The sequence below is a fragment of the Stylophora pistillata genome, chromosome 1 (assembly GCF_964205215.1).
Source record: "Stylophora pistillata chromosome 1, jaStyPist1.2, whole genome shotgun sequence".
Lineage (NCBI taxonomy): Eukaryota > Metazoa > Cnidaria > Anthozoa > Scleractinia > Pocilloporidae > Stylophora > Stylophora pistillata.
The window spans coordinates 8195001-8218748 of record NC_142519.1 but is presented as its reverse complement, the minus strand read 5'-3'; the positions used below and the strand labels follow the sequence as shown (position 1 = coordinate 8218748).

The 23748-nt window shown below is 38.4% G+C and overlaps 2 protein-coding genes and 1 pseudogene across 4 annotated transcripts in view; 1 reads left to right on the top strand and 2 right to left on the bottom strand.

Annotated features, from left to right (window-relative positions):
* Positions 1-47: 47 nt before the first annotated feature.
* LOC111342343 (angiopoietin-related protein 7) lies at positions 48-18688 on the bottom strand. 3 transcript variants are annotated; one of them, XM_022949418.2, is made up of 4 exons: positions 18195-18688; positions 14747-15008; positions 2216-2599; positions 48-1669 (listed from the first exon to the last, which is right to left on the bottom strand). In XM_022949418.2, the coding sequence occupies exons 1-4, from the start codon at positions 18384-18386 to the stop codon at positions 1398-1400; spliced, it is 1110 nt and encodes a 369-aa protein (XP_022805153.2). In that variant the 5' UTR covers positions 18387-18688; the 3' UTR covers positions 48-1397. The 3 variants fall into 3 exon arrangements, with proteins under 3 accessions (XP_022805153.2, XP_088612785.1, XP_088612782.1); XM_088756659.1 differs by lacking the exon at positions 18195-18688 and adding an exon at positions 15636-17159; XM_088756656.1 differs by lacking the exon at positions 18195-18688 and adding an exon at positions 15090-15609.
* On the top strand, positions 13441-14205 carry LOC148741110 (uncharacterized; annotated as a pseudogene).
* A 4299-nt stretch (positions 18689-22987) lies between the features above and the next one.
* LOC111342347 (roundabout homolog 3) overlaps positions 22988-23748 on the bottom strand; it is a 10629-nt gene continuing 9868 nt past the window's right edge. Inside the window, exon 8 of the mRNA XM_088756633.1 lies at positions 22988-23472. Within this exon, the coding sequence (XP_088612759.1) occupies positions 23410-23472 (63 nt within the window). The 3' untranslated portion in view covers positions 22988-23409. The remainder of the gene's footprint in view (positions 23473-23748) is intronic.

Here is a 23748-nt window from a genome sequence, read left to right as displayed (position 1 = left end):
TACAGCAAAAAATTAAACGAGACGCCACAGAGCAACCAGACTAGAACTTTGCAAAAGTAGAGTTTAATATCCCAGAAAGTAACGAAGGTTGTATATTGTTTCGTCAATAGGAACGCAACCCAGAATTTTTCTAGCCCTTTACAATAATAAAGTTATATTGAAGCTAAAACTACAATAGGACTACATAGGATTAGGTTACTAGTTTTATCAAAAAGTCTAATAAGAGATTTATCTCATTATTTTTAGTTAGAACGAATGGCTGCAAAGGAATCGCGCCTTTTCAAGATAAATCGCTGAAAAAGCAACGGCGACGTGTAACTGCTAATGAAAAGACTAAAACAGCTGGCAGCTACAGCTGTACGGTAGTTATAGTGTGATCATATATCGATTGATAAAAAGTAAATACAATAGGTACCGAAAAAAAGATACGATGATTCGACTAAAAAGTTCACACCGGATTTTGTATTTTTTAACCGGCGATAACTGATGGTCACTTTCAAATTCTCTCTTCACAAACTTTTGAAAAAAAAGGGTGTAGATTCGTCCTAACATTCGTAATAATCATGACCATGTATCTTTGAAGCTTATATGAAAAAATGGTAATCATTATATTCGTCAAGCAATATCAATCTTTTAACCTTCCATTTCACAAATTGCGTTAATTTTTTTTAACCGAGAAGAAAAGAGATGTAGAGGCGTTAACGCTCGGTTGATCTAAGCTGGTATAGATTAGAAAAAAAAAAACAACAACAACAACAGAACAAAACAAAACAGCCAATGCACAGGAAATTGGTCAGAAATGGAACTATTGACGCAGGATTTTGTGTCTCCGGCTACTCTGAAGGGTAAATAATTCTTGCTAAACACGAACCAGAAAATGCATATATCATCATTATAAGCTAGTGCATTTCTTTGTTGATATTCTACTTTTCCCATCCAAAATCTAAATACTTTGACCTTAATACCGTGTATTAGCGTTAGAAACGATCACAATAATATTGACTGGGATATACTACATTGGTGAATACCGTTTAATGCGCCGATTGGCTTTCTGGTACACGGTATGCTAGCTTATAATGATAAAGAGAAATAAAAGTGTTTTTCTGTACGTCTCAGACAATCTAGGCTGGTTTGAAGGCAAAGACAGGATCGCAATTCGACTGACAAAACAGGTTTACTAAAGAGTTGCCTCGTAAGGATTACATTAATAAAACAAGGCGTCGATGCCTCTTGAAAAAAAAAATGGACCAAAGAAAAGGGGGTGAGGGGACTTTTAAAAATTAGTTATGGTCCAATATAACTTACCAGCTAGTCCCCTTTGTTCCCTTTGACTTCCCACCCAATCAAATTCTTAGCAAAATATATTCGTGGCCAAAATAGTTTAGGAAGAAAAAAATCTAAGAAAAGTCGACTGGTCTGATTTTCATTTCTGATGTTTGGGGGGTGCTGAGTTCAGGCTTACCACGAACTAAGAATCCCCAATGAAATTTTCCCTTTCCATCCTTTCGATAAATACCGTTTAGATTTGCAGAAACAGCACACCTATTGATTATGTACCACCATCCTCCACCAATGTTCATGCGATCAGTAGAGGCACAATCAGTCTTATCCCACGTGTGAAAAAACTGGCCCACATGAGGGCGGAGAGAATCATTAACAGTCGAGTTGTCTAAAAGGGAATAAATAGCAATATGAATGAACAAAAATTAAATCAATAAATACCACCTCCTATTATTTTAAACAAGTACGAGAGTATTGACGAAGCGTGAGTTCAAGATTCGGTTCATATAAAAGCGCTTACAAAGAAATCGGCAAATATCCAGCCATCTGAACCAAACAAACTTGGCCAATAAGGATTTATTGTATTGCAATGAGATTTCATTTTATTAAGAATGGAGAGTGACCTGTTCATTTCGAGAGCCGAAGAAGATGGCCAACTGTGTTTTTAGCACAATAAACTCACGAGATTCGTTTAGGATTTCTTTGCTATGACTGTCTTCTTCCGCTTTTTGCGATTTGTAACTACTATCATTGGGGCAAGGGCTCCAATGTCATCAAAACTTGAATTTTTACGGCTTTATTTTTGACTATCTATTTTATCTAATAATAATGCCGTTTTGGACAGGGTGACAATACTAATGCTGTTGGTAGATTTGATTTTTCCTTTAATTGGTAAATTAAAATGAACTAATAAAAAGAAAGAGGGTTAACTCACCTGATAGATTTCCAAGGCTCAATTGGTATTTAGCTTTCTCGTCTCTTAATCCAAACCACTCGTATTCACCGTGAACGGATTTGTTAGCGGTCACTCCAAGATCCACTCGAAGTCTGTTTTCTGCTTCATTTCTCGTCAGGCGACGGATCTTGTCCAATCCCAGCCAATACTCTCCTTTGAGGCAACTGCCAAAGCCATGTTTGTAGTCATCCCAGGTGCGGTTGAAATCAACAGAGCCATCGAATCTTCTTTGAAATACTGTCCATCCCCCACCAGTTGTTGTTTGGTCACAGTATACATCGAAGGCACCTGAACCGTCAGGGTCGATTGTGTAGACGTCGCTGACTCTTCTACCGGATTTGTACAGCTCAGCACAGTTCTTGGCTTAAGAAGAAAAACATGGTTTATCAGCTGAATTGGATAAGGACCTACCAAATGGAGTGGTTAGGATTGACCCCTTATCTCTGATATTATCGCAGACTAACCGGCCGGAAAGAGAATGAAAAATGTTAGGGTAGAAGAAACAAGATTACATCATGTTTCAACCTGCGTCTTTTCTCCTCTTTGCGAGTCTATTCTAAATCTTCAATTTCCTGTGATATCATACTGGCTCTACTCTTTATTTTCCATTTTAGTTTATCTGACAAGAGTACGCGCTCTTCAAGAAATTTGACCTTGTATTTCAACGTTTTTCTTGAAAAGTTTGAAGCGTCCCTTGGCTTTAATTTGCCACTCTATTTGCCAATCTATCCGAGATTTTCATCATATATTAACCACCAGGCAGTTAATACATTTGCATCCGCGCATTTTTGTTTTAGAGAGTAGTGAGCGTTTTTTTTTTTTTTTTTTTTAATTATTTAGGAACGTCCAGCAGTCTATATGAAAATACTTCTGAAAGGGTGATGACATTCACTTAGAGTCTTTTTGTTTTTCTCTCACCTAAAAGTTGGGAGGTGGCGTAAGGCTTCTTTAATTTATTTTTTCTTACTAGCGAATATTCGAAAGGATGCAACTTTTAACTGAACCATGAAACGTTAGATGGTAATTTATCCGCTCGCGTAGCACTGTTGAATTTTTCTTACATGAGTGATTTGAGTTGAACTGAGACTTCCCTCGAAAATATTGATAATGAACTCATGATCAACAGCTCAGTTATTTGTCTCGTTTACAGGTGTCTCTGGTATGTTTAGTGTGGATTGGTGAGAAGAGGCGATTCCAGTTCTGCTTTGTGTCGCACGATTACTACACGGGTCGCGGGGAGAAAACGCGATGAAATACTAAAAGTGGTGATGCAACAAATAGAATTAAACTCCCTCTGCAAGTTCGTGCGTTTATGCTCACCGAAACCACCTAAAGTCAAAAACGAGAACGCAATTCAGTTTCTAGGGTTGCTTAACTTTTTGTATATGTTAATTCAATCCTTTTAATAATGTCTAGATCCAAAGAATACGACATTTTGAGTTAATTTTGTCGTGCATATCCCATTGTGTGGATTTCATCGCTTGCTTAATTATCCCGAAAAAAAAACAACAACACGAGTGTCCCGTTTCTGCTCCCCTTAAAGTAACGCAAAGCTCCTTTATTTTCTTTTTGTTTTGTTCTGTTTTTGTTGTTTTTTATGTCTTATCAACAAACATCTGCGAGTGATGAATTTTTCCCATCGAACATGGAGGACAAGTGAAAGAGTATTTTCTTTTTTTTTCTTCCCCCTAAAGCCTGAGACTCAATTTCCTTCGTACGCTAAGCTCCTTTAGTATTTGTTTCCTTGTAAGTTTGTTTTTTTGTTATGTCTTATCAATCGACATCTGTCATGAAATGTAATGTACCTTAGGACCACACAGGTTATGTGAAAAAGGTGTAGTCGTCTCTTTTCTTTCAGTAACCACTTCTGCTTTACTTTTTATGTCTTTTTGAAGTGGTAAGGTCACCTATATTTCTGCACGCAGGGGCTCTCTCAATAATGTAATTCTTCATCGTCGCATATCCATGAGGGATGCGATATTCTTATAAAACCATGATAATCGATCTCCATTTCGCTTTCTAGTTTGAAGGTCACGTAATTTTCTGCACGCCAGCATAAGCACTCTTAATTTTTTATAAAAAAAAGATTACATTATCACCAAAGAGAACTAGTTTAATATGGTAATTGTAGTATCAGGACAGCTGTATCTTTGGAGTGTATGAGGTGACACAGGTCCGCAAATGCATTGCTACCAAAGGTTGGGAACGCTTCAAGTCTGGTCAGTTACGTAGACAGGTGAATTTCTTCTTTTTTTTCGTGGGAAAGTCAGGAGTAATTCTATCTCGGTGGGGGATAGAGGGCTTTTTGAGGCCACAAGTGTAATAATTAGCCTCAAATGTAATAACTGGCTTCAAATGTAGTTACAGTAGGCCTCAAATGTAATCACTGGCTCCAAATGTAATAACAGTTGGCCTCAAATGTAATAACAGTTGACCTCAAATGTAATAACAGTTGGCCTCAAATGTAATAACAGTTGGCCTCGAACGTAATAAATGGCTCCAGACGAAAAAGTACAACAAAATTAACTCTCAAACAGAACATATATAAAGTGGACGTCACAAGTTACGTGATAATGAAAAAAAGGTTTTTTCGCGAAAATGGATAAATCGAGAATTTGATTTACTCAAACTGATATCCTATATTCCAAGTAAACTTAATAAGCTGTACGTGATCAAACCGACTCCGCGGAGATACGTTTTTTTGGGCACGATACAGTATTTTACTGGTAGGCGGACATGTTAAAGAAACCATGAAATGCCGATAACTTTTACAATGTTTTCGCCGTGAGTCTAATCGACAGCGGCAAAAACTTAGAAAGAATACTGCAATAATTTTGCAACTATTCAAAAAGTGAGCCTTGAGACGGCTCACTTTTTGAATAGTTCTTATGCTCAATTATATTATATATTTTGCCTAAGCCGAACTGAAGTTGCACACGATATGAAATTGTCGTTTTCGCCGGCGGCTCCATGGCAACTAAGTTTTGATTATAAAAGGGCTTATGCACTAAGGCTAAAAATGAGGCGGTTTCTGAATGGCTGGGCGGTGATTCGAGGACGTTGCATACCAGATTTGTAAAGCAATGGCTTGAACCATATAAATCGGCATGTCAACGGCATTTTGGTCAAATCCGTCGAGAAGACAAAACATTGGTACTCGTGTAAGTAGCATGGCTAACCTATCTCCATTCGTTAATTATTACCGAATTTTCTTTCAACGTATAAAACTGGAACACATTGCCGTAACATGTGTAGGATTGAAGCCTCCAAAGTACAAGAACTGACCTCAAAAAGAGGAAGAATAATCCGAGGTATGTTTTAAGTACAAAATGTCTAAGTTAATGATAATAAATAAGGTTTTCACTTTCCCCCTTTGTTGCTGTTTTTCAGAGCTGCAAATAGTTTACTTTCCCAACAAGCATGTCTTCTTTTTATGCTACCTTTCCCTCTCTAATTATTTCATTTCTTTCTTTAGTAACCTACTGCTACCTGCAACATAAAATGTACTGAGCTAACAGAATACCTCTGCTTTATTTAGCTCCCTGATTCACAAAGTAACATTACCATCTTGGTACTAGAAGAAAACAAATTTTTAATAAACAAAAGTACTGTATTCGAATGACATTAGATTTTGTTAGACATTTAGTGTTTAAAAAGCTAGTGTTTAAAAGTACTGTAACGTAAAATAATTTTTAGAATTTAATTTAATTGATTTATGCGAGTAAAACACTGTATTGTCTTTTCTTGTATTGCAACAGCTTTCAATAGTCAACCGTCATCTAAACTTTATTTCCTATATCCAGAAGCTGTCTGAGTTGTGGAAAAAAGAACTCTTGCCTGGTGTTCATGGAGGTGATGATGGTGGTAGCAAAGAACACAATGATTAAAATGATTACTCTTCCAAATTAAAAATATCAAAGGAAAATTATTAAAGTAATTAAAGAGAAACCTCTTTGTTAAAAATGTTTAGTAGAAAATTGATTAGATCAAGTCAGCTGTCATGATCAATTCCCAGTCAACACTAAGTCATGAGGAGTAACAAAAAGCTTATAATTAGCCTGTGTAAAGGTGTTTTGGTAATATCAACTAAGTTGAAATTGTAAATTGGCCACCGTAAAGAGTTGAAAAGCTAAACAGTGTACAGGTGTGCCCATCCAGTCAAATAAAAATCAGGGAAGGGATATTCCCGAACGTGAACAACGACAGAACCACACAGATGTCCTTTTCCCAATTTATTACAGAGGAGGGGAGCAGTTGTATGCAGGCTAGTTGTAGTTAATAAGCAATTTTCGGCTAGTTTGACCAATATGCATATATTTTGCCACCAGGATCTATGATGTCTTAAAAAAAAAATGGTTATGAGTCAAGTAGGAATATTTCATAACAATGTACTGTGGGGATGTGATGAAATATTACTGATGAGGATCATAATTAACTCCTTACAGTGGTTCAGGGCATGTGATGTGTGTGATTCCTTAAGCACATACAAACTATGTAAAGCAAAGCAAAGCGAATCTAAAAAAAGGTAAATTAATGGAAGAAGAAGAGTACCTGATTATTGGCATAAGCTAACGTGATGCACATGGTGGAATTCATATTAGGTAAACTTTAATGTGCCTGTGAAAGTTTCAAATAACTGAGTTATAAAAAAACAAATAAAATAAACCAGTGGATTTCATTGAAAACGCTTTCGGGTAAACAAATACAGCTGTTTGAGAAATTAAAGTTAGCAGTTGTAGTAACAGGTACAAGCAAACGCAAAGACTTCATACAAGAAAATGTGTTAATGAGGCGATCATGTTGAACGGTCTCAAATATTACATTTTCAACGCTCCCAATGCATCGCCTTAAGTAGTCTTTGTCGAGCCTTGGCGCAGCAAACAAATAACATTTTTTTTTTTCGATTTCCACTTCCTTCGTAAATATCACCATTATATGAGCTTAAACGGACTCTTTTCTCTTCACCAGAGATAACTTGTTGATAAAACTGCAAGTATATGAAATGAACAAATGTTTTCATATTTTGATTACGAACGGCAGGCACAAATAATAGATTTCATCCGTTCTAAAAGGCACAGAAAATTAGAAAGGTGAAATGGTGAAAAACCGAGTCTATAAAGGCAAAATTCTCATCCAATCGAATGGTTTATAAAACGAAACTCGAAACGAAGCTCGAAACGTCAACTTTTGTAATTGTTTTGGTGGCCAATTTACCATTTCAACTTTGTGGATATATCCGAATTATTTCGTTACTCCCACCGACGCATCCCCAAACAGTTTCTTTCGAAACTATCTGCCTTTATCGGTTTATAAAATGAACACGCACCGCATGTCGGCGCAGAGTGAGTGTGAATATTTCACAACACAATAATTCCCTGTATCGCTTCATGTTAATTACACTTAAAAATCCAACCAGTCTTCAGACTAGCTGGGAAGTATCTTGCAGAACCTATCTTCCACTTTGTTTGGATAACTATCGCTGTTTTTGACAATTCTGAAGGCGAGGGCGAGCGAAGAGCCACGATCACACTTCGTAATGACGGTCAGCTAACGTCAGCAAACAGCACACAACTCCAAACAAAATGACTCTCTTGTACTGCTATTTGTTAAGACGTGGCTTAAGTATTAAAAAAGCATTCAAAGAGTCAATTCTCACAAAAAATGAGGCGTATTATGTATATGTTCCAACTTAAAACAAAGCAAAAAACCGATATTTTCATCTAACTCGCTCGAGTAGCACATCGAAGCGCTTGGCAGCCCAAAGTTGATGACCACTGACCAGTGTGACGTCACCAAAACATATTTCCGCCGTATCGATCAAACCACGTCTATCGGATAACAGTAAAAGGACGAATGGGGAATAGGAAATTGAAGCAGAAAAACTGAAAATTGGGAATTAAAACTGACAAATTACTGATTGTCAATTTTAGATCACAACTGAAAATATTTTTAATTTGGTGCATAGTTTCAATGAACCATTGAAGTTTTGAAAAGAATGTGAAGATTTATTTTGTTTTCAGGACCGTAAGGGGATCTAAGGGTAACTATTCATAATGCGCGTGGGCGAGTCAAAATACAAACTTCGAAGGCTTTTCTTTCATTCTTATCAGAGAAGATGTTTCTTTGCAGCTTAAAAAATGAAAGGGAATACATCAATGTGAGCGGTTTTCAAGTAGTTTTAAAACGGGTTATTTGTTAAATCAGAATATCTGTTAGTTTCCCTCAGTGGCTCAGTTCGTTCACATTTGGTTCAAGTACAAAAACTAATTATTCTTTTCTTTTTTATCTTTGGTCCGGCTTAACGCGATAGCCGTTACGTGATAGCTTTGGAGATGAAATAATAGATTAACCACCCGTGACGGCGAAGAAAGATACATCTATTTCACGGAGATTAAAAAAATACTTAGGTTGAACAAATAGTTTCTCGGAGCATTTTGGGAGTTATGCAAACCCTCGGCTGCATCTCGGATTTGCATAACTGCCTCAAATTCTCCTCACCACCCTCCCTCCCCCTGAGTTTAGATGAGGCTATACAAATCCTCTATTACTTAGTAGTAAATATAACCATCCGTCTTGAAATTACTGGAAAACCGCCCACCCGCCATGTATTTCCTTTCAATTTTATAGTGCTAGGAATTTGTTTTCTTTGTTAAAAAATGGAAAAAGAATCTTTAAAGATTAGATTTCGATTCACCCTGCGCATTAGTATTCTTCCTTCTTTAATCCACGCACGATTAAAAAGGAAAGTCATTAATTTGTTTCTAGTCTATAAGGATAAGTAAATTTGATAAAACATTAGCGAAACAATTCATTTCTTTTTAATAATTGACTATTTTCTAAAAGCTTAAGGAGAGATAACCGTCCAAAAGGAAAAAGGTAAAGATGTGTTCTGTTACCGGGGACGCCGGATGCATCGACTCTCTGAAGTCGATAAACTTGTGGCAGGGGAATTTAATTTGAGCGCACTAAAGGATCAGGCGCACGAAAGCTAGTGAGCAACTTGCGACATACGTTTGTGGGACTAACGCTAAAGTTCAAAACATCCTGAACTCTGATACCCTTCACTACAGAAAAAATGCTAAATATCTCAACAATTTACACTCAAACCCATTCATGCTCAAGATGTTCAAACGAGGCATCAGGTGAATTTAATGAAAATGGGCAAGGGTGGAACAATGTCTCTGAATGACAAATCATACCTGCATGTATTATCGGTAATGGTCGTTTTTAGTCGATTCGTCTGGCTGCGTGCAGTCAGAGAAATGAGTAGCAAGGTTACCTCTGACGAACTGGAAAATAGTTTTTTAGAGCACGGACCACCGCGCTTAATTCAAAGTGACCAGTGCGGGGAATTTAAGAGCGCTGTGAAAAGACTATGACGCCGCATCAACATATAGCTAATATACAGTCGATGTTTTCATCCACAATCACAAGGGAAGGTTGAGAGAAGCCACAGGTCACTTCGATCAAAATAGAGTACAACTTCTTAAAAATGGGACGAAAATGCGTTAAGTGGACGGAAAATGTGAGTAATTATCAGCTAAATCTAAATGAAGTCCCAAAAGAGGTATTAGGATACTAGACGCCTTTTGAGGTCTACTTCGCTCGAAGAAGTAATTCACTTGATAGGACATTGACCCCAGGAATAGAAAAAGAACTACTTAAGAATAAGAGAGAGTGTAACCCTAGCTATGCAGATCGAAAGCACCGACAAAAACACGTACAGTCGTTAGAAAGGATATTCACACCGCCACAGTAAGGTGTGACAGGAGAATGAAACAGGCGTACGCAACAACCAATCCACCCTCAAAATATGCTGTCAACGAAGAAGTGTGTGCGCCTTTGTGGTAAAGGGTGGCTTCAAAAGAAGTGTTGCGTTACTGCGGCGGTCATTGAAAAGAGAAATTGAAAGAGGCACCTATATAAAGTGTTGTACACGTCCCCCGAAACAGGAAAAAAAAACGGAAGAAGTGGCTGGAAGTTGGTGATTTAACGAGTTTAACCTTGCGAGAAGACAAAAACAAACAAAGAGTTGCAAAGCTTTCATAACAGCGAGAAGAAAACCACTGTGCTAAATTTCTTATCCACATGGAAAAGGAAGACTACGGGAAAATATATAATAGAGGATCAAGGATTTGTAATTATGTACCTTCCCCCTGGAAATGGAAATTGCCAATTTGCGGCTTTAGCACATATCAGTCAAGTGGTCTTAGCATCCTAAGGTCTCCTGAAACTTTGAGTGATGGGATAGTCGAATACCTGGAAAGTAATCCCCTCAATCATGATGGATTCCCGCCATTAGAACTGGTTCCGGAATACAAAACTTCAGACGATTACCTTTGATACATGATGCAAAGCAGACGTTTGGGGATCAGCTTACTCTATATGCAGCAGCAAATCTGCATAACGTCGACGTCTATGTTATCTATTCTCTTGGTGTTGTGGCTAATCACACATTTAGTCCCTCATCCAACATCCCTCTCACTACCGTCTATCTTGGCCACTTCACTGAAAATCGCGGAGAACATTATTTCAGTCTTAGCCCGGGTGTTCAAAACAGTATCGGTGGCTGTAATGGCTTCATGGAGGATGAGGACGATGGTGGTAATGCCATAACTGATGATGACAGACCTAATGTTGCTGATGTTGCTGACGATGTTGTGGAGGACGTGATTCAGATAACGCCATTGAAGGTGGAGTTCAGGGCTCAGACGATTCACAAGATCGGTAATTTTTGAACAATGATGTTTTAGAGATAATTATCAAACTAACGTTTGCACCTTCCCTTTCATGAAAGATAACCTAAAAGGTGTGAACAGATTTTTTAGATCAACAGTTGATAAGGTGCCTTGTCCCAGAGTATACATACCAGAGCTCGTTGATCGCGCTACGGCTATCAACGTGCGGAAAATCGTAATGCTAAAAGGGAGAGGAAGTGGTGCTAACCGCCTCCCGGTTAGCTCAATTGGTATAGCGCTGGACTGTTGTGCGGGAGGTCGAGAGTTCGACTCCGGCCGGACCAACACTCAGGGTCTTTAAATAACTGAGAAGAAAGTGCTGCCTTTGTAATAATATCTGCCAAATGATTAGACTTTCTAGTCTTCTCGGATAGGGACGATAAATGGAGGTCCCGCCTCACAAGCCCTTATATGTGATAAAAATTGTGGGACGTTAAAGAACCCACACACTCTTCGAAAAGAGTAGGGCACGTAGTGCCCGGTGTTGTGGTCTATCTTTGTGTAGTGTCTAATATAGGGTGAATTGGGGAGGGAAGGTGAGATCAATGCATGGACTAAAGTGGCTGCATAGTGCGCCTGATGAATTCTGACGTCCAATCTCACCTTAACTGATTGTAAAGCGCCACTGATTATCTATATGGTAGTTTGCGCTATATAAATGTTAAATTGTTGTTGTTGTTGCTATTGTACGCCTGCAGCAAATACTACCATCTTCAAAATGGCACTAGGCATGGCTTAAGTTAGAGCCACAACAGTATGGATGGTTCTTGATAACGAGCATACACTGGAAGCAAAGACTCAGAAAAACTAGCATACTCCACTCTTTTACTGTTGTAGTTAGGTATAGAGGACGCCCATGCTTTTTTTTTTTACGTTATCAATAAGTTCGGTTACTTTTGTTGTGTATTATTTATCTTGTCACGGCAGCTCAGGTTCAGAGGGTTTATTTTTTTTTGGACAATAAATCGCAAGACTATGGTCAGTTTTTGTCTTTTGTCGTTACGCATCATACATATTTTCATTATCGCCAAGGAGAGATGCTATGCGTTAAACAGCAAGGTAAGTTTAAACATTCAGAGCGTTTAAGTTTTTTGTTGAGCCTGAGCAAGTCTTTGTTGTAATGCTAGGCTACGCTTAAAAACTCTGCTAAAATGACACAATTCGTTCAAAAATAAGTACACTAACTACATTACCGGCATTCTTTAATTGATTCCCTAAACTGACTAAACCTGTCCACAAGAGTAGCGCTATCTGTTTTAGTTTTACGCCAGAAAATTATGAAAACTGAGTAGGAGGACGTCCGATAACACATACCCGGATACACCCAATACCGAATTTTCGAATTTTTTTCGCCTTAAATCAAGCAAAATCTACCCTACTTTATCATTGATTCAAACTGTCACTTCCTTCGGTATTTGTTTAAATTTTTTCCAGTACAAAATAACTTAAAAGAAAGATTGAAAAAGACTAGAAACCACCAAATTAAAGGTCCGTTCTTTAAAAAAGGCGTGTGACGTTTTTTTCCTTGATGAAACGTTTGCGTTCCGCATACGCTCAAGTAAAATATAAAGTCGCAAACAGCTTGAAAGCTTTGATAGCTTTCAACAGCTTGGTTGCAATATGCCAGATGTAGCCAAGCTGTATAAAATTTTCCTTGACTATTGACATCATCACATTGCCAAATTTCAATTTCTGACGGCCACGTGACTGATGATATCATCAAATACTGATGACATGAACTTGCCTATTTTCAGTAATTGATCACTAAGTCCAAGTCTAGTCCTCATCCATCTATTTATTAAAAAAAAACAACAACAACAACTGTTTTTTCATGGCGACGCCCAAAATATGTTTGCAGACTGAGTTATCGCAAAACGTATGGTTTACTGACTTTTGCGTCACTTATTACATTAGAGGCCAAATGTTATTACTTTTGAAGCCAGTTATTACATTTGAGGCCAATTATTACACTCGTGGCCTCAACAGGGATACTGATAAAATTTCTGAAATCTGTCGAATACTATATCCTTATTTCATTCCGAAAAAAAGTGTTATAAATGTAATAGTCTCCGCCTCCCGGTTAGCTCAATTAGTATAGCTCTGGACTGTTGTGCGGGAGGTCGAGAGTACTCCGACCGGACCAGCACTCAGGGTCTATAAATAACTGAGAAGGAAGTGCTGCCTTTGTAATAATATCTGCAAATGGTTAGACTTTCTAGTCTTCTCGGATAGGGACGATAAATGGAGGTCCCATCTCACAAGCCCTTATATGTGATAAAAATTGTGGGACGTTAAAGAACCCACACACTCTTCGAAAAGAGTAGGGCACGTAGTGCCCGGTGTTGTGGTCTATCTTTGTATAGTGTACAAAGAATTAAGCTGCCTGCGGAGTGCCTTTCGGAGTGGGGATCTGTGCCCTCCGGAGTACTACAGGGCACAAAATTGGGCCCATGGTTATTTGTGCTTATGATAAATGACCTTGAAATCGCGTATCCACTATGGAAATACGTTGATGATACAACAGCCTCGGAGATGGTACCAAAAGAGAGTGAAATTCACGCCCAATATATAGCAGATTGTGTTATTGAGTGGTCACGAGAAAATAGAGTTCACTTGGATTATGATAAGTACAAGGGCTTCGGATCTAATTTTCTAAAATGCCCAGGTTCTTTGATCCCATAGGAATTGAAGGCAACGAGTTGGAGGTAGTTGATAGCGTAAAACTCCTGGGCCTTCATATAGCTAGCGATTTGACCTGGAACAGTCATATATCAGAAGTAATCAAAAAGGCCAGTAAGAGGTTGTACTTTTTAGTACAACTAAAGACAGCTAGGGTTCCCTTACAAGACCTAGTACTTTTCTACACATCATGTGTAAGATCTGTAACAGAGTACGCGATACCTGTCTTCTATAATGCGCTTCCGTAATATCTAAAAAAATGATCTTTTACGTATTGAGAAACGGTCAATTTCCACTATAACTGCGGGTGATTGCGTGGTTGCTAAAGATTTAGGAATACGACCTATCTTAGAGCATTAGGAATTTCTATGTCAGAAGTTTTTTAAAAGTATCTTAGACAACCCTAACCATAAGTTAAAGGCGCTTCTTCCACCAATACATAAACCCAGCTATAACTTCAAAAATAAGCGCCAATTTAATATGCCACGCTCTCGCACTTCCAGAACGATGAACACTTTTATATTTGCTGTGGCAAAGAAGTTTAATGGCTAGATTTTTATCGATGCGATATCCTTTACTTTTGTTACGGCACGCGTTATAATGATAGTAATAATAATGATGATACTGATAATGTAGATACTTTTAATTACTTTACACTTAGTTTAATTAATTTACATTTATAGCTAATATATTTTATTTAATTAATTATTATGTTATAATATTGTAAACTGCCGGTATAATAAGATGCGTAATTAGGTTTTTGAATTTTAAATTTTAAATTTTAAATTTTAAATTTCTTGGATTGTAAAAAGGCGTAATTCAGCCCTCGGGCTGCAAATGATTTTGAGATTAAACTATCTATCTATCTATCTAGTGTCTACTCTAGGGTGAATTGGGGAGGGAAGGTGAGATCAATACATGGACTCAAGTGGCTGCATATTGCGCGTGATGAATTCTGACGTCCGATCTCACCTTAACTGATTGTAAAGCGCGAATGATTATCTATATAGTAGTTTGCGCTATATAAATGTTAAATTGTTGTTGTTGTTGTTGTAGTCACCTGACTACACACGAGAGAAATAATCTTACTTACATATCCCTGCTCTCTTGTTTTCCTTTAAAAGTTTGACTTCCATTTGAAGCTGTCCAAGTTTTTCCTGTATCTCTCTCAGGGAGCCTCCATTGTCGATATGGCAAGGCATCGGGGCTGCATGCTTCGAAGCAAAGAGATTTGTCATCATAAAAAGCACCACTGGCGGTAAGGTGGAACTTAGGGAAACAGAAGTCATTCTGATGCGTAAGGCTTGATCCAACCCAGTAAAAGCTGCACTGATCGGTTTCAATAAAGTTTCAGACTAGAAATTTAAAAAAATGAACGGATAAAAAAATCAGACAGTAATAATATTAAATAATTCAGCGAGGAATGGGGTGCTTACTTGCAATGGTAGCAGCCCTCCAAATGTCATATAGAAATTGTCTGCAGAATCATCAAAATTACGAGCACGCCTTCAGGTAGATCGAGGGATCTTAAACTCTATATGAGCAGAGTGCACCCCATCCTATTAAGCATACCCTGTACCAGGCACCTAGAGTACAGACATGTAATTAGGAAACGGTCTGTTCCAAGCAGTTGCATCAAATGTATCAAATGTATTACATTTCCTCCCTTCCCTCTTTGTTTGATTTACATTGTATTCCTCACATGATTTCCTGTGAGTTGCTCAAGATTATTTTTTGTTTTCGTTTAATCTGTCTCATCACTGACATTTTACTTGGGTCTTCAAGATTGTTTGGAATAAGCTGTCACGTTGGTGCCAGCTGTCATGTTTGTTATCAGATCGTGTTTGAGAAGCTCTCAGGAAACGATCGGAGCAAGAATTATCCGCACAGTGTATTGCTATAAACCGTACAACAGTAGATTACTCTGGAGATCAACAGTGATTTGATTTGTCAAACTAGAAGAACTTAGTGCGCAAACTCACAGCGTAACAGCCCTCTAAAATCATCACAAATCTATGCCTTTACTCAATCACCACCCGTCTCATCTCTTTGGCCACATGATGACCAAATGGAAGATAGGCCTCGAGTAGTCTTAAGGAGGAAGTTGTATAAACGTTGTCATTCGAAAGCTGGTTGAGGCAACAAAGTAAACAGTATTGGTCAGAATGTGTCTCTTCGATAATATCAGGTTTAGAGTCATGAACCATGCAGGCCATGAAGAAGAACAAGATGAAAGAGTAACATTTGGCAGTCTGGTTATTGTAGACTTAATGTGTAGCTTGAGAGGATACACAAACATAACATAGGCAAAGGTGTACGTAAATGATTAGAAAATCGTGATTAAAAACAAGCTCGATTGTGCAATTTCGGATCCAAAACAAACAAGATACGATGTAAAAGACGTCAAATTGGCATTGTAATTGCGAACGCCATCTGAAAGGACGTGGGAAAAAAAACATTATTAAGCTCTGACGAAAGGCAAGGGGAGATAAGAGGTATACATTTTTTCATGTAATGCGTATTGGGAAATTTCTTGGCTTCCTGGGGAAAAGCCAAGTTTAAAATACGGTCAAGGTCGTAGTTTATCTTTAGAAAAGGCACTTCCGGCGTTTCTGCGAGGGCACTGGTTATCAGACAATCGAAACAGAAGTCTTCTAAAAGGAATTTTCGGTTACTGGTTGTTGTCGTTGTTGCTATTATTTTTGTATCGTTTTGTTTGTTTGTTTGTTTGTTTATCCTTCAACAGGTAAAACCCAAATTCGAGTCGGCATGTTCCTGCAACACTCAACTCCATTTCACCGTGAAATGTATGTTTTGAAAGGGCATTATCAATTACCTGCGTCTAGCCGTCGCTTTTTATAGTTTGCGTCGTAACGCGACGATCTTTGTTCACATTTTTTCCTGCTTATAATTGAAAACGAACCTCCAATTACAATTCTTCTGCCTCGAAAGATGTGCATTATTTGTGACAAAATATATCATTTGTGACCGCAGGTTTCATTTTTTTTTTTTTTTTCACTGAGTAAAATTAGATATTCGCGGCAGTCAATTCCACGAATATTGAAAAGCAAAACGATTATATTTTCGTCCCCTGGTTACTCCCACCGACGCAGCACCACAGTTTCTTCAGAAAGTTACCCCTCTATATTCGTTTGACATATGATTATTGAGTCAAATGAATTAAGCAAAGACTTTTAACCCGGCTCGGGTTTTCAATCAGATTGTAAACAACGAAAAAATTCACAGTAGTTTTGGGTTTGTATCTAGGTAAATCCCGAAGTGTTTTCGACAAAAGGGGGAGGAACTACGCAGGCTGCTAAATCCTCACGTGCGAAATTGGCCTTGAAATTAACCCCTACCGCTGTTTTTCTGTAACGGTTTAAAAATTTTATCGTAGTTAAACTGCACGTTATAGATGCGCTCTTTTCTTTTGCCTGATTTTGCTTCAACGAAGCCCGTTTGAGGATGCAAAGAATCTTAAAAAACTAATTCGGCTGAAAGTTCTACACTGAAGTAGACAGATTTTCATCATTGCCATCAGCGGTACTCTACCCCTCCCCCCCCCCCCCCCCCTTCCCCGCCAAATGTAAACTCAACTCCTAATTCACCCGTTTACACCACTGGCTAGACTTTATGCGTTCCCGCTGAGCTGTTTAGTACTTGTACCACCACATACACTCCAAAATGAATGCAAGTGTTCGATCTGTTACTCCAATTACGATATGCTAGTTTTCTCCAGTGATAATGCGACCTTAATTATACCGAAATATTTATGTAGAGAACGATTCATTAGCATTTGAAAAATTGTAGGGTACCTTACGAACGGAAAATTACTAGGCAATCAAACTTCAAGTGAAATTGAGGATATAGTGTCATGGTTCATAGGAAAGTTACATCCCTCTCTGTAGCGTTTACGGCGACCAGAATCTAAATCCTCAAGTTCAAGGGCGTGTCGCTCCAAAACGCGGTTAACGAGGTGTTTGGGACTATTTAGCTGATCGAAATGACGATCCAAAGTTGACTGTTTGCACGAATCTTTATTCTTGAAAGGCAATCGACCACGAACCACAATCAGTGACGAAAATAACGGTTATTCTCACAGTCAATCAATCTATCGAACGATCGATCTTAAAATATCGGTCCTGTTTGTGCCAGAGGTTGAGAAAACGAAAGGGCGAAAGTTTACCAAGACTATTCAAAACTGACGAAGAACTGATTAAAGGGACGCTAAACTTGCCTTTTGTATGCGCGTGGTGACGCTAAAAGGTCCGATTACAAAACCGATAGAAATACAGAAAAACGGATCAGCATTGTAACTATGTGGCTATCTAAGATCATTCTGAAATTAGTGAACTAATCAATAATCAATCAAAAAATGAGCCTTCTGGCTAATGTCCTTAATACTCTCGGATATCCGGGGATGACAAATCACATGATTGAAGGAAAATTGCGTGCACATATATAAGTGACCTTCCAACTTCAAAGAGACGTAGAAGCGGATGTTGATACTGAAAGAAAAGACAAATTAAACTTTCGCTAACCTCTTTGTTAGATAGATATTTTACATCCCTCACATGTGTCTGTTGAATGATAAGAAATAAGTAAAAAAATAAAATCAAAAACAAAAAAAAAACTAGCGAAACAAAACAAACAAGCAAACAAATATCAAAGGAGGTTTGAATCGAAGGAAACCAACCGTCCAATTTTTGGGGGTAAAAAGAGAGAAAACACATTTTAAACCTTTAGATAACCTCCGCGTTCGAAAGGGATATTACGCAGATTTCCTTCGATAGGAAATAAAAACAAAACAAAACGAACCAGGACATGATAGGTGAACATAAATTAAAGGAACGTTGCGTGCGAAGGAAAGTGAGCTTCCGACTTTTGGGGAGAGGAAACGTGACGCAATTTTTCTTATCAGAATAAGACAGTAGGCGATGAAATCCTCACTTTTGCACGAAAAAATGTACCAGAAATTTCGTGACATTTTCATATCTTATTCATTATGAATGGAATTGAATTTGCTCTACAAGCACTTAAGTAATCCTTAAACTTTGGCTCTTATTTTTAGTCTCGTTCTTGTCTTTACATGGTTCTAATAAGTGTAAACACATAAGCTTGCCGAGGAAGCGTAACTAACCGTTGATAAGCACACATTATGTACACTAGACAACATCCATTTGCTTCTTTTTACACCAAAAATGTTACCACTTTCGTCGCCTGGCTCAACGCAGAATAGACCTCCTTATGAGTTCATCAAGTTCAATATTTTCGAGAGGAAAATTTGAAATTAACTCGAATTACTTCAATTCGAAAAACTGGACATTTGGCAAAGTAGTAATTGCAAATGTAAGGGCTCTGCGTGCGGAGAGATATACCAACACCAAACTTCAAAGGGAAACCAGAGGGGGATGATTGGAGGAAACCTTTACATTTTACATCCAGGTTTAAGTAGATGTCGGTCTGTTGTGCGGGAGGTCGAGGGTTCAAGCTCCGGCTGGACCAATATTCAGAGTCTTAAAATAACTGAGGAGAATGTGCTACCTTTCTATAATATCAAGAAATGGATAGATATTCTAGTCTTTTCGAATAAGGACGAATAAACCGTAGGTCCCGTCCCCTGCAGGGTAAGAAGGAGACGTTAATTTCCCACGCACGAGATTAATGTGTGGCGGATGTTCTCCTCTGGCATGGTATGGGTGGGAAGATAGCAGGTCCACATCAGCATAATAGCTGCCATAAAACTGAACCTGCTCAAACAAATAAAGATGAGGTGAGACGAGAGATGAGATGCTGTGCCCTCTATATTCGATTATGTTTTACAATCGAATACAAAGAGACCCCGATTGTCAAGCCAAAATCGCCGCGATCGACGAACGCATCAAGTTATTAGTTTAATTTTTTTGTTTTCATTATTGCCATTTATGAGATGATTTCTTCAACCCAGTATGTCACAATTTCTCACTTTCTGTGAATAAGAAACGACCGTAATCTCATTGAAATAATTATATTGAGGGGCTTTGACCGATGTCTGAGCATTTCTCCGCACCGAATTACAAATCGAGGTAGAAAATATTTATCTTGCTGCACGCATCTTCAATAGTAATTGTACTTCCTCGACGCTAAAAATTTGCCAGTTTTGACTATAAAACGGGCTTACTTTTTGTCCAGTTCTGGATGAGGGGCTAGATAAATGAATGTACGTTAGTATTCCTGAAGGAATAAAGTTTCCATAACAAACTAAGTATACTGTCATTGTTTAGTATCAGACTGTCGTGGAATTACTGGCCACTAAAAACGATCAGAATGTTTCCACAGAAGAAGTAGTAAGTAATGAAGAAGTTGCTGTTTCTGACAATTCAGAAGTCTATCTCTTCGAATCCAACGAAGTGCAAGTGTTGGAATTCAGTGCTGTCTTCAACCTCTTACCCTCAAATGTACGACAATCCAAACGGCAGAGTATGAAGATGCAGCCATGACTACTAGAGTTAGCACTAAGTCTCCCCCTCCGACCTAGGTAAATACAACTAAAAAAAGTTTTCCTAGCGACAGATGAAAGTACAACTGGCCGAAGCCACAGTCGCGGCTTCTTATGGGTATTCCTTCAAGGCGGTTGCGAATTGATGCAGATTCCCATCTTTCTTATCACTGTCATTTTACTCGAATTTTTATGATTGTTATAAATAAATATACCCCCCCCCCCCGAAAAGCTGTCATGATTGTGCTACAGATTATAACCACGAGATCGTGTCTTCGTCTAGAGAAACTCTTAACAACGATCGGGTCAAGCTCTGTCCGCATATTGAATCGTAATTGCTTTGCGTGCAAATATAATGCAATAAAAAAAAATTGCATCTGAGTAAATATGAACAAAGTCGATCAAATGTGGTATTTATTCCTTATTTACTGCGATTTTGCTACGGATGTAATTCCGTTTTTTCGTGCAGTGGCAACCTCTTTTCAGGGTTACTCTGTGGAGGAAGCGATTTTGTCTTCATCAATTCCAGGATAATTAGGCTAGTTGTATGGGAGTCCTCTATGCCACTGGCGGCTTCTTAAGGGTATTCCTTCAACTCGGCTGCGAGTTCATGCAGATTCCCGTCTTTCTTATCACTGACATTTTTTACTCGAATTTTTATGATTATTAGAAATAAATCTGTCCTCCCCGAAACGCTGTCAAGTTTGTGTTACAAATTTTAACCATCAGATCGTGTCTTTGGCTAGAGAAACTCTTCCTGAAGAAACGATCGGGTCAAGTACTGTCTGCATATTTAATCGTAATTACCTCGCGTCATACACAAAAGCACGTGTCAAAAACATCTTGTGATTCCCGGCTGTGAGAGCAAAGCGCGTTGCTCCTTCTCGATTATCATGGGGGACAACTGCGATTTGAAACATATAACTTTGAAACAGGAAGAACATGACGTAACCTGCCCTAGCATTATCGCAAATCTGTGCCTTTGCTCAGTCATCACCCGTGTCAAATTTCACTTGCGTAGAATTCTATCTTTTTGACCACATGATAATGAGATGGAAAATAGAGAGTTGTCTTAAAACGTTGTTTAAACGCGATTATTCGAAAAGCTGATAGAACCAACAAAGTCGATGGTAGGGGTCGGTAGCTGCCTCTTCAATAATTTCCGTTAAATCAGGTCATGATCCACGCAGGCTGTCAATTTGATCAACACGATGGATTTTATAGAAATATATTTTTCGACATGTCACGAGCGTGGGATAAAGAAAAAAATCTGATTCATCGTGAGGAATCGAACCTCAGACCTTCGGATTCCGCGCTCCCATGCTCTACCACCGAGACCATGGTGAGCAAGACCCATCACGAAGTTCATATTTGACACGCGTCAATGTGTCTTGCTCAATAACACAACACATTGTCCCGGCCAGGTCTCGAACCCTCTCGACGTAGAGTCCAGTCCGCCGACCATCGGGCTATTGCGCCTCCCACGAATAGCTCCTGACTATCTTTTCAGTTAATCCTTACTTTGTATCAAGTAATCTGAAGAAACCATTAAAGAAACTATTAAGAATCCATGCAAATCAAGGCTCAGATTTGCCGGTAAACTTGAACATCAGTCCAATATGCGTACACCGTCGTAGACCGACTTCCGAACTCAAGAATTCTTTTGGCATCTTTCACAATTTAACACAAGGATCGAGGTAAACTAACCCTATCTATGAATTACTTCATGGGTTTTGTAAAGCTGCTAAGGTCTATAACGTCCCTGAAAGACAAACTCAACGTAAACGGCAACGGCAACGTTAAAAGTAACTGCAACGGCAACAGTAATGGCAGCGGCAGCGGCAACATCAGCGGCAGAGACAGCGACCTCCACAGCGATAGCATTAAAATAACTTAACTGAGCTTTTTCTAGTACTTATAATCTAATTGTGCTTTGTAGAGTACAAATAACATCCAAAACGAGTACAAATCTGGCGCTATTTGTACTCCAGAGAACCGGTTAGACAGATTATTCGCAGCGCGCAATCGATGAATTGGATTGGGATTAGGAAAAAAAAATGGCGAAACTTAAATTTAAATATTGATCCAAGTTCATTAGATAAATCTAACAAAGGAAAGCAGATAGACGATTATGAAATTTCATCATTTGCTGAAGAAAATAGAAACAGCATCAATTCCGTTCCGCTTCGCATACTTCTGTCACGGACTCCTGTAATAAATATCCGCGAAATTCGCCCGCACTGAAATGATAATTTGGCGTAAATGATAATAACTCTCTTATGAAGCGTTTTGTTGTGTAGTATCACTGAGTAATTTTTAGGAGTTGTTTGTATTTTGAGGAGCCCTACGGGGTCGTCAAAATACGGCACAATTCCTAAAAGTATGTATGTATATATGTATGTAAATATTCAGCGATACTCCCCAACTAAACGTTTAATGAAATATATGTATTCGAACTTTAGTTTGTGGAAAATATCAATGATATTCAATGATGTGTGTGGTAAAGCGTTAACCGTCTCAAAACTGATTTCCATGCATAATATGTTTTTAGTTATTTAACAAATAAATTGTTATTTCGTTGCCGTTTTAGGTAGAATATAAGAGGAAGCGTAGTGGCGTAAAATAATCAAAACAGTGACGTATCTAATCAGGGCGTAGTGCACATAGGAAAATATATGTAGCAGCATGATTCTCGAGTAAACCCACGTTTGATGAGAAATTAGTGTCCATGAAGTGTTGTAGGACGAGAGAAAGCCCTGATTCCCACACGGAATTACGCATTTAGATGCGAATTTCCTTAGCTAATAAATGTAGCAATTTTGTGACCTTAAGTTAGAATGGAATAGAGGAGATATATTGTAGTTAGGAACCTGTAATGTTGAATTGTCGAAAATAAAACCTGAACCAAGTGTAAGTATACAGTCCGAGATTACTGAGCCAGCGTGTGCGGGGATTCTCAGCAACGCAAGTAAGAAATTATGCGATAGTGTGCTATTCTGAAACTTATGCTTTTAAAAATGATGATGCGAAAACAAAATAGTGCAATGTGATTAACTAATAGATATCATGTTGCCAAGCGTCTCTTCACTGATAGATCACAGATGACGACAGATCTGGTAAGAACAAAAAAGTGTCACACGAGCGAAGCTGAGTGAGTCACTCATGTTCATATCAAACTTTAAATGCTGCATTTCTCGATGTCTTTCACAACTATTTCCTTTCCCTTTCCTTACATATGATGCCTTTTCCTTACATATGATACCCGTAAGCCTCGTTGTCTACACAACTGACATTCGTAAAGGACTCTCCAACTTGTCGAGAAGGACTGTCCTTTTTCCAGCCTGTGAAAGACAGAAATATGTAAAATGCAAATGTATGCAATCATTAAAGAAATCGAAAGACCCAGTTAACTTAACCGTGGTGATTTCTACTTCGACCCAGGTTGTTACTAATATTCTTACAAACTGATGTTCGCGCCCAATATTGCACAATCGAACATGTGCACGAACCAACCCCTGATAGTGATCAGCATGTAATTTCTCCTCACAATCATAATCTTGAATCATTCATTAACATCATGAAAATAAAGAAAGTGATCTCCAACCTCAGAAGCTTTG